Here is a 12,164-nt window from a genome sequence, read left to right on the forward strand (position 1 = left end):
TGCATGGGTGACAATCTTTCTTGCTTCGGGGGTATCCATTTGAAGGTCTTTCGGGGGATGCAGAGGGTGTTGAAGCATTTGGAGGTGACGGCCTTGACCTGTCGGATCATGATCTCCATGAGGGAGGAGTTGATTCCGATGCCGAGTTGAGCTTCAGGCAGCTGCTGCTCATCCAGGATGCAACGTCCTTCATTACTTGCTGGAAATTGAGTCTGGTGGTGATGGGGTCCTTGGTGGGGGAGAGGATGATCTGGATGTCGTAGGCGAAGGATACTATGTTGAGTCCATGCTCTCTGATGATGGTTGCGAGGGGGGTCATGTGGATGCGTGGTGCTGAGCGACGATCCTTATAGTACTATACAGGCATTTTCTGTGGGTTCGGAGAGGAAGGGTGGCAGTCTGATTCTTTGGGTTCTATCAGTGCGGAAGGAGCGGATCCAGTCAAGGACAGTTCCCTGTATGCCGGCGTTGTGGAGTCTGGCGGTGAGCGTGTGCTGGGAGACGGTGTTGAGCGCTGCAGAGAGATCGAGCAGGATCAGGGCCATGGTGTGGCCTTGGTCGACGAGGGTGTGGATGTCATCTGTGGCGGAAAGTAGAGTGGTCTCAGTCCTGTGGTTGCTGCATAATCCAGATTGGGAGGGGTGGAGGATGGCATTTTCTTTGATGAATTCTGTTAGTTGGGTGTTGACGGTCTTCTCGGTTACTTTGCCCACGAAGGGGAGGAGGGAGATGGGTCGGTAGTTCTTGAGGTCCATGGGATCTGCTGAGGGCTTCTGGAGCTGGAGTCTGACTTCTGCGCATTTCCAGTCATCTGGAAAGATGCCGATCTCGAAAGTGGCATGGATGGTGCATCGCAGTTCCGGAGCGATGATGGCGGCGGCTCGGTGGAAGATGTGCGGGGGCAGGGATCAGAGGGGGGTCCAGAGTGGATGCATTTCATGGTCAAGGAGGTGACCTCAGTGGTGACTTGGGTCCAGGAGGAGATGGTGGGCTGGCTTGTGTTGCTGGAGTGGGAGGCGGTTTTAGAGCCAGATATCTGGTCATAAGTTGTCTAGAGGCCCTTAATTTTCAGATGGAAGTAGGAGCCAAGCTTGTTGCAGAGGTCCTTGGATGGGGTGACATCTGTGGTTTCGCTGGGGGGCTTGGTGAATTCCTGGATGATGCTGAAGAGTTCCTTTGAGTTGCTGGCGTTGGCGAGGATTTTGTTCTGGATGAAGGTCTTTTTGGTGGATCTGATGCGTAGGTTGTATTCCCCCATGGGGTTCTTGTAGGTGGTGCGATCTTCTGACGTTTTGCTGTTTCTCCAGATCGTCTCGAGAAGTCTGCAGGAGCACCTAGATTCTTGGAGGTCAGTGATGAACCAGGTGGGCTTCCTGGGGCACTGTCTGTCGGGATTACGTAGGGGTGCAAGCTCGTCTGTGCAGTTGGAGATCCATCTGTGGAGTTCTTTGGATGCGATGTTGGCATCGGTCGAGGTGGTGGGGGCATCATGGTTGAGGGTGAAGTTGAACTGCTCTTCCTTGACTTTGCTCCAATTTCTTCGAGGAGGGCTTCGTGCAGGTTTTGGCGGCCTGGGTTTGTTGATGAGGAAGTGTACGCAGTAGTGGTCTGTCCATGGGGGTTGCGTGGCATGGCTGAAATTGATGTTGTCCCCACCTGCGAAGATGGGGTCGAGGATGTGTCCTGCCTTGTGGGAAGGCATGGTGATGAGCTGTTTCAGTCCAAGTTTGGCAAGGTTGTCTAGGAGGTTGGTGAAGTTTAGGACGCTGGGGTTGTTGAAGTGGAAGTTCAATTCTCTGATGAGTATGTAGTCCATGGAGGTGATGGCGTTGGGTGCGATGAGGTCAGTGATGGTAGCAGCGACTGAAGCGCGAGGTCCGGTGGGTCTGTAAGAGCGGGTGTTGTGAAGTGTGGTTCTAGGGCTGGTCTGGACAAGGAAGTGAAGGTGTTCAGTGGCAGAAAAGGTATCACTCATGGTGGAGGTGGAAAATTGGAGGGAGCTCTTGTGTGTAATGGTGAGTCCTCCCCTTTGGTGGTTGGGGGGGGTCCTTCCTCTAGATTTTGTATTCATCGGGGATGTCGGTGGGGATGTCAGGGGCGGAGGAGGTGTTGGTCCAGGTTTCCGTAAAGAAGGCGATATCTGGTGAGAGGTTGTCGAGGAGGTCCCAGATCTCTATGGCGTTTCTGTGCAGGGAGCGCACATTGAGGAGGATGCCCTTCGGGGCTTCGGTGGTGTTGGAGTCTGACATGGGGGCAGTGGCTGTGGTGGTGCATAACGTGGTTAAGAGTCACCAGCAGTGGCGGCAGAGGAACTGGCCATGGGTGGTGCTTGGTGTGGACAGCTGGCAGTTGTTGTTCCTTCCGGGGTTGAGTGCAAGGAGGGCAGCAGAGTCGTAGCGGTGGGTGGTTGTGTAGCCAGGGTCCCTGGTGCTGGCTGCGGGCGCAGACGGGCTTGCCTTTGACGTAAAGCACCAGTGGCACGTGTGTGCAGCGGCTGCCATTGAATGGGGAAGGGGAGGGAGGAGCAGCTGGGTGGCGGTAGCGGGAAACTGGCAGGGCGGAGCAGCGGGGGCAGCAGCTGCAAAGAACGGTCGAAAACAGGACACAGAGGCAAAAATAAGGCAAAATTAAGCTAAGTAAGATTCGAAATAAGGCAAGAAAAAAACAGAAGAATACTGTGAAAATCACAGGGACACAACCCTCAATGCAGACTTGAACCTCTGTCAGACGCAGAGGTGAGAGGCAGCAGCAGGGAGGCTCAGTCAGCACAGCTGCACGGGCGGAGAGCTGGGTCCATGACCAGGAGATCAAAGGTCCTGCTCAGATGTCCGCACAGCGTCCGCCAATAAATGGCGAAGAAGGGAGGGAGGAGCAGCTGGGTGGCAAGAGGGGCAAACTGGTGGGGGAGTGGCCACGGGGTCAGCAGCAGTGAAGAATTGGCAGGAAACAGGCACAGAGGCAAAAATAAGGCAAGGCGAGTAATAAGGCAAGGCAAAATTAAGGCAAGTAAGATTCGAAATAAGGCAAGGAAAAAAACTGAAGAATACGGCAAAAATCAGTGACACAACCTTCAATGCAGACTTGAACCGCTGTCAGGCGCAGAGGTGGAGGGGCAGCAGCCGGGAGGCTCAGTCAGTGGAGCTGCACTGGCAGAGAGCTGAGTCTCGATGTCTGCAAGCAATACACAACCCACAACCAGAAAGCCGTTCCCAGTCATGTGCCCCAGGACATTAGCAGAAAGGCACAGCTGGGTTGGGTAGAATAATGGCATTTTTCTAAAAACAACATTTTCAAAATTGTAACTTAAAATCTGACTTTACCACTAAAGATGAATTTACATTGCAATGCATGTAATTTTTCCCAAATGTAACTTATCACTTATTAGGTGGAATAATTTAATCTAGTTTTAGTCTATGGGAGAGATAGCCTTGCTGTACAGCAAACTACTTTAGGAGGGAGTTTATCATTACCAAAACTTCTAAAGCTTAAGTGCACATGCTCTACTTTTTAAATACTGTGCACCCTGCCCTATGAACTTTTAGGGCTTATCTTAGGGTGCCAGGTCAAAAGGGCAGCTTAAAACTGCACTACAAGCAGCTGTGGCAAGCCAGGGACGTTTTACAGTTGTACTTTATTGGGTGGAATAAGGTGCTGCAGCCCACTTGGAGCATTTAATTTGCATGTTCTGGGTACAGGTAGGCTTATAAGTATATTAAACATGTCAATAGAGTATATACCAATTTTACCATGTTTAAAGGAGAGAGCAAAAGCATTTTGTCTCTAGTTAGCAGAGGAAATGTGCACAGAGTCTTAATGCATACGAACAAGCTCAGCATATAGCAACGAGTGAAGGCAAAACGTCTCGGGGAATACCATAACTAAGAATGTCAGGTCTAGCAAACCCTCAAACATAACCAGACACCTATGCACACCATTAAAAATCCTTACATGCATGAGTTCTAAGATGATGACAAAGAACAGCCACACAAAAGATAATTTGTACTAGACATCAAAGCATGCCTGACACCCACTCACACTATCAGACAACCACAAATGTCATCTTTCACTCACATGCAGAAACGCAAACTCATGTGTAGACATTCACCAGAGCATAGAGTGCCTTATGGCAAAATGTATGGGGCAATGGGGATTAACCCCTTCGCTGCGGGGGTTATTCCCCCGCTGTGCTGGGGGGGAGGGGGTGCGCACAGCGCCCCCATGCTCATGACGAGCTTAGCTCGTCTTGAGCTACGGCGCTCCGGTGCTCATGAAGAGCTGAGCTCGTCACAGGTGTATTGGCTCCCTTGGAACGCTCAGCACAGCGGGGGAATTCTCCCCGCACCTGAGCGTTCCACGGGCCATGACGAGCTGAGCTCGTCATGAGCACCAGAGCGCCGTGGCTCATGACGAGCTCAGCTAGTCATGAGCGTCCAAGGTGATAACAGAGAATGGGGACATTGAGGACACGCTTCATTCCCCCACTAAAGAAACTCCAGCAGAACAGCAATACACCTGGACCAGTAACCTGGACCTCTAGTACACTGCCAGAACTCCTGATATATGCCTGGAGCTGAAGATAACTTCATATTGGAATCTTCCTTATTAGTACTGGGAACAATCTGGCACCCTGTTCTAAGACGTCATAGGAAGGTGCATGCAATCTCTTTGAATTAATACCGTGGACAATGGTGGGGAGACAAATAGTCTTGGGAAGTAATTAGAAGGCCTGGGGAAGAGTGTGACTGTGTGACATTGAGCTACTATTATTTAAGCAGTAGAGACAGGCACGACGTGGACAGGCGTTTTACTTCTACAAATCTCAGGTTCAAACCTAAAATTTGCATTGCTCCTCATTTAACAATCCGCTACCATTAAACGGCAGATAATGAGGTACACGGTAACGGTAGAGTGGTCGTTTTCACCCATAATTGCTGTTTCATGTAGTATTACCCCATAAATACCTTGTTAATATGTGCTAACCCAGCAGTTTAAATGTTTTTCCTTCTACAAGGGAATTTCCCAGGTGTGAATTCCATCTGATATTGGTAGAAAGAACTCCAGCCTAAAACAGGCATTTGTGACCAGAGAAAAGTTACCATTTCCCTTGTAGAACAGCTCTTAGTATGCTCACGATATCTAAAGCATTTTACTTTCAAATTAAATTCTGATGAACTTCCATATGTGATAAATCAACCTAAAATTGAAAGGCACACATACTACAGTGCTAAATGGGTAAATCTTCAGCTTTGGCATTTCATTCTGAGAGATGCGAAGTGCCTTATGTTACAAGGAACTTAGTGATAAATCATCATTCTTCCCTAAGAGATACACTCAGAATTCAGTGTAAATTGAAATCTTATATCCTTTATACGTTAATCATTAGTATTTTGTGGTGTTGACTACGACTTTTCATTACTTTCAGGGATTCCATAATTTCACCTTGCGCCTTTAAAAGCAGACTTACCTGCTGCAGCTAGCCTCGTCTAAGGAGCAAAATACTCTGAACACATCAACCCTGTGCTCATCACACATCACTGGCTACCAACTGAAGCAAGTGGCATTTTCACACTAGGTTGGAACATGCACAAATCGTGAATTCTGATGTCTCCAGAAGCATGGTGAAAAAATGAATACTGTTTGGAAGGTTGTTACACACTACAAGGCTCAGATCCCTTACTTCCGGGAACAATCTCTCTTCAGAAAAGATTCAACTTAATCTTTAACAAGGAGTGCAGCAAAATTCTGAAACTCCATTCCCCTTTGGATCCTAACAACCCCAAAAGGCGGGAGGACGGCATGGCTCATGGGTGGTGGGGTGAGGGGGTGGGTGCAAGGGGGAGTCGCGCGGGGGATCAATTGAGTGCACTATATAAATAAAAAGACTAAAAAGCATACCTTGCCGCTGGTCTGCATCTCTGCTCCTGCTCTCCTCATCTTTGGACAGAAAGCACAACCAGGCCCCACTGGCCAATCACAATGCTGCAATGCAGCGTTGGGATTGGTAAGCACCCAGGCTCCCCTGCCCAATCACAATGCTGCAATTTAGCATAGTGATTGTTCTGAGAGCCGTGACACGACACTTAGCCAGGAGCTGGTAGGGGAAAAAGGGAAAGTGCGCATGACTGGTTTGGGCAGCTCGAGAGGGCTGACCAAACAGTCATTGCATACAGGAGTGGGCAAGCCACTCCTCTCCTGCTTTGCTCTGAGAGCAGAACAGCCTCGCCCGCCCTCAAAGCAGCACAAAGAATAAAATGATGATAACGCAAAGTTATTATCATTTTATGTTTCGTGCACTCCCCAAAATCAGTGAGACAATGTTCCTTCGCCATAGCGGAGGAGCCGCCACTTTATAAAAAGTCATGAAATGCCTCTTATTCTTGCATCACTGCCAGAACTGGTTTGCTGAGTTGCCTGCCAGATCCCAGGACTAATCTGACCTGGGATCCCCCAATAATCCCCCTTTCGTTCTATGAGTGTTTATATTCACCCACAATAATTAGAACAATAAATCTGTTTGCCTTTACACAGTAAGTAGTGCTTCGTCGCCCTCTTCAGCAGATGGTTCCAAAACAGTGTGTAAGCTGTAAAGCAATCTGACCCCCATGGGTTATGGACCACACTACCTAAAACTGCTAATAAATTAAAATTGGTAGCATAAAGAATAAATATTTAATATTATTGTATATAACTTACTGTCATATCGCTCAAGTTGCTGACGTGTTTTCATTTATTACTTGTAGTTTTTCAATGTGGATGTAGGCTATTTCAAACTATAAAATGCCATTTCCTCTTATACATTGTGCAATGTATGAAATGTATCTTTAGCATTTCCATGGACAATCAGTAGAGATATGTGTCCAACGACAATATCTAAAAATGTTCTTTTTAATCAAAACATATAAACAATTTACTAGTTGATCCTATCTTAAATGTTGCCATTTTGAGTAAGCGTATAATATTTTTTATTTTGCAGGGACATCAAGCCTGACAACATACTGTTAGATGAATATGGTAAGTACTCAAATCACATTTAAATGTATATTTATGTTCAGTCAGATTTACAGTTAGAAGCAATGTATTTGTATACTGCAATTGTGTAAAAATATATTGTGTTTTAGAAATGCTTCTTTTGGACTCTCTTTGTTCCTATGGTTCAGGCAAAACTCTGAAGTGTTGACATATATCACAAACTTGGCAAAACATCACCACTAAGAATAGGCCTGGGTGAAATTTTAATTGTGCAGAGTAATTAGAGTAATTTTGGTAGTTCCATGTTACTCTTTGGCACAGAATTACCAATAACAACGTCATTATGCCAGCTCACGTAATTAAATTTTTTTTTGGGGGGGGAATGAGCACTGTGAAAATAGTACTAAATACTGATTACATTTGTCACATCATTTTTAGGTAAGTCCACATATTTACGCGACTGCTAATTGCACGAGTTACGCCCACCTCCAAGTAAGAACGGAAATGCATACAGAGTTAGATTTTAAACAGACCACAACAACATTCAAACCTTAATATACTTTTACAGCGTACACATCACAGAAGTGGTGGAGGTGTGACAAGACCCTATTATTTATGAACCTGTTTTTACATGGGGTTCAACAAACATTTCTTGGGCAGTTAAAGATGGGTCGATACTATTTAAAGCAATGGAAAGAGGGTCTTCTGCAAGATTCTATAAGGAATGCATTAAGACTCCTTAAATTGTATCACTTTATTGGCGTACTAACTCTACCCAGGGTTTAAACATTTTCATTAAGCAATATTAAAATCAAATTCTTATTATACATCACATTATGTTTTCTAAAAGAATACAAGAATACTACAGCAGTGGAACAAATTGTAGAAAAATTATGTGTCAAATTATTTTTGACTGTTTTGCTTTTAATAGTTTTACATTTTTGCTTGGTCTCCCTAACACTTGGGGCACCCAGATCCGGATATCTAAAGATCTATAGATCTGTTGACATCGGGGAGGCGGCGCTCAGTAGCTCACTAAGTATGAAGTGGGAGTTAAAACAGCATTCAGACAACTTCACTAGTCACAGTGGCCTCTAAATCTTACAGCTGGAGTCGCACATACATCTGTATTGTAGCCATGGAAAGTAAATGACACTTCCAGGTCTTACTTTGTGGTCAAATGGTCACCCACAAGAAAAGCAAGTGCATGCTGTAGGGAAAATACTTCAGCATGGCCTCATCCATGTCAAAAGTAGGAGCTGTAGTGCTTCCCACAGGTAGGGTCCAGTGACCTGTCTTATTACTGGATGTCTTTCCTAGTGCACCTGTTGGTGTAATGCGATCTGCCTGGCATCACTACATGGAAAGGCAAGACGATCAGAAAGAGTACAGAAAGATGCTTCTGAAATTATAGTCAACACCTGTATGAAAGGTCCCCATCCGCCTCCTGAGCATCCCTAGATAATTGTTTTTTGGACCTCTACTAGTAAATGAGGCGTAGGTGTGTACCTGCACGCTCACGTGCTATTGTAACATGGTCGCAATGACAATACACTGAATTAATGAATGAGGCCTGACACGACTCCTGCGAGATTACGCACGTAATTGCGAGATTACACAAGAGTACGGAAAATGCAGGCTTGAAAGTACTGTCGTGCAAGCCTCAGTCACACTCCTTGGCAATCCTGGGTAACGTGGGTTCACATAACTGCAATAAAAATGCATTTGCAAGGGTACCTATATACAAACTTTTCATTCTTTTAAAGAGGCGCCTTGCATGGTCTGATTTGATAGCCACTACCTGGAACTATTCAGACTATGGAAGCAATGCACGGAAATGCCAACACCATTACTTGGATGATATCTGATTTAATCACTGGATGTAACAAATATTTTAAAACATTATGTTCTGAATAAAATGATTACTACTTTTATTGCTCAAGTGGGTCGTTTATTCACATCACTGTTGCACTAGTTATTCGGACATAAACTATGTGTATTGAAATAAATTGTTCATTCGACACATAACTACAAACCCCTGGATATGCATCAGGTGTCAGAATTATTTTATCTTTGTATCTATTTAGGAATATGGTATAACTATAGCTCAAACATAGCCAAAAGGCGGTGGAGCGCTGCAGATGAAAAACAAATACATAAGACGTCTCTAATGAAAACATTCAAGTTGTCACTTTCACAGTAATGAAAAGATTGTAAATGCTCTGCCTTGGAAGTCCATTCTTTGTCGTAGCAGGCGCCTGCTCTAGGACCCAATGCCACTTTTAAAGGTGGCATGTGAGAAAGGATCATTATTATGCAAGGACTCCACCAACATTTTCACAGGCATGTGTGACACACAAATCTTTACATCATAATACACGTCTGAATTGAAATAAATAATAATTTTATATCTTTATTGTGGCAGCTCTTAAATACGTGATAATTAAAAGATGTTTATAACTTTTATAAAACACCTGACTAATAAATTCGTTTGGCCATATTTTATTTTCAACCCATTCCATTGGCACAGGCTACAAATGAATGTTTTCATGAATCAACCAACCAAGTCCCCTTCACGTCCAATTGAATAGGGAAATCTATATAGGGAAATCTATACTGACTGTCCAACCCGGAACTTCCCTGATGGACATATGACATCCAGCAAAGGAAATCCGTGTATTACTTAGTCGAGGAGCTAAGGAAGTAAGGGGCTCATTTACAAGCCCCTATCGCCGCCGGTACGTCACTTTTTCCCATTTTAAAAGTGGCGCATCTGCGGCGTACGGAGCTTTGAAATAAGCCCCTAAATTTCACAAGAAACAAGTAGTTAGTTCAAAATATGCCTGCTGGTCACCGCGCTATGTTCTGATAAATGACATTTTCTTTGAAACAGCAGGAAAAAACAAAGAGACCACCTACGAAAAACAGACATATGCTGTGTTGGATTCGAGCGGAAATGCAGTGCTTGGCTTTGTCTACTCCATATCAAATCTCACAGGATCTGGAATTGTCATAATGTGTACAGTGGGATGTGTGTCAGCTTATAAAAAGGATTTTTTAATGCTTTATGCTAAAAGCTTGAAAAACGAGAATAGTGTATGTTCAGAAGGCAGCAAGCAGGGCACACATGACAGCAGTAACTGGAAAGTTACGTGTAATGTTTCCAAATATGGTTCAGACGAGGTAAATTGTAGAAGTATTTATTAGTAATAAATACAGGAAACCATCTAGTAAAAGAGCCAGGGCCAACTGACTCACAATAGAATATGAAACATGTAGAACCCTGACTAATGGTTCCACAAGTCACCATTGGCCAGGATGCCACACATCCTCTTTCATCAACACATATTTACGATACACATTGTTATAAAAAGAAATAAAAATTATATTATTATGTTTGGATCATAAACATAAGTTGGTAACTAAACCAAGCACAGAAACCATATATATTTTTTTTTTTTTACAAATATCAGCATAAATATGAAACAAATGTTATCCTAGTGAACATGAATTCACCAAACAAGAATACAAACTTTAATTGAATGATTATGTCATGACATAATCTTTACTCCAAACTGGTAGGAATTTCAATCTTGAAGTAGCTGAATTCCATGAATCTTTAAAGCTTTGTTGTTTAAGCGTGGTATTGGATGGACCAGACAGTGTGTTCAATTTAGACAATAAACACATAGGCACTTTAACAACCTTGCTCATGCTCCACACATTTCCATCAGTTAGTTCTACAGCTTGATGTCCAACTCTAACTATTTTCATGGGTAAAGAAAATTTAGACTCTCTAGCCTTTACTAACCTACCCTTCTTTACACGAACCCACTCATCAATTTTAAATTGAGACACAGGATTTTCACTATTCTGAGATGGAATTTGACTTCCATTGGATGGCCACCTACACATGTCACTAGAACTCCTAACCACTTTGGATTGAACAACTTTGTTTCTCATCTCTAACATCCATGACTGATTTAAGTCACAAACAGCCTTTCTTCCCCTCATTTTCTCAAATAGAGACAGATCACCTACCACTCTAGGAGTAACCATATAATTCCACACTAAATCTTTGAGAATCTGAGAACAATTCTTGCCATTGGATGATGCCAATTGTACACCCTCTTTCAGAACTCTTATCCACCTTTCAACAATTCCATTACTTTGTGGATAATATACTGATGTTCTAATATGAGAAATACCATGCTTAATCAGATAATCTTCCATTTGAGTGGATGTTAGCTGTGTACCATTGTCGGTAACCAAACACTTGTAAAACCCATGTTTATCAAACACTTCATTTAAAAATTGAATAATTGTGTGAGAATCAATATGATGGACTAACTTAATTTCTGGCCACTGAGAAAATGTATCAATAAGGACAATCACAAACATCGAACTTTTGGACAAACAAATCGGACCAGCTATGTCAAGAGAAACTCTTTCCCAAACACCTACTGGTCTAGATACAGGAGCTTTATCATACTTAACAGCTTTTTGTGACTCATCGCTCATAGCACATTCCATACACGATCTAACTTTTGACTCGATAAACCTGTCAATAGCTGGCCACCAAAATTCTGATCTTAATCTGTTTTTCATGCTAGACATCCCAGGATGTCCTACATGTGCCAAACACAATACCTGTTCACGCAAATCCTTGGGTACCACTAATTGTACACCACGAAATAACATGTCATCAATAACTGTCAATTCATTGGCCACATACAAATAAGGCATTAATTCTTTATCTAAATCTTTTTTTAATGGCCATTGGGAAGAAATATATTTGATGACTTCTTGAGTTTCCTCATCAGTTGCACAAGCATTTTTCCATTCATCTTGTTTGATACACCCATTGGATACCAATGGGTGTATCAAACGGGATAAACAGTCTCCTAAAACATTCTTGACCCCTGGAATGTACTCTACGTTAAAATGGAAATCTTGCAATTTGTACTGCCATCTGGCAATCCTCGGTGTAGCTTTTCCACCACCCTTTGTAGTAAACAATTCCACTAATGGACTATGATCTGTCCTAACCTTGAATGTTGTGCCATATACATACTTTTGGAAATACTCTATACCCCACCAGCATGCCAGAGTTTCCTTTTCAAGTGTTGAATACTTGACCTCAGCATCTCGTAGAGGTCTAGATGCAAATGCAATGGTAACTAATTTTCCCTTCT

The 12,164-nt window shown here is 43.6% G+C and overlaps 1 protein-coding gene across 1 annotated transcript in view; it reads left to right on the forward strand.

Annotated features, from left to right (window-relative positions):
• Positions 1-12,164, forward strand: part of STK32B (serine/threonine kinase 32B) — a 1,644,519-nt gene that overhangs the window by 817,687 nt on the left and 814,668 nt on the right. The window contains exon 5 of the mRNA XM_078678995.1: positions 6,974-7,011. Within this exon, the coding sequence (XP_078535121.1) occupies positions 6,974-7,011 (38 nt within the window). The remainder of the gene's footprint in view (positions 1-6,973; positions 7,012-12,164) is intronic.

Source organism: Lissotriton helveticus, chromosome 2_2, assembly GCF_964261635.1.
Source record: "Lissotriton helveticus chromosome 2_2, aLisHel1.1, whole genome shotgun sequence".
In the NCBI taxonomy this organism is placed as follows: Eukaryota; Metazoa; Chordata; class Amphibia; order Caudata; family Salamandridae; genus Lissotriton; species Lissotriton helveticus.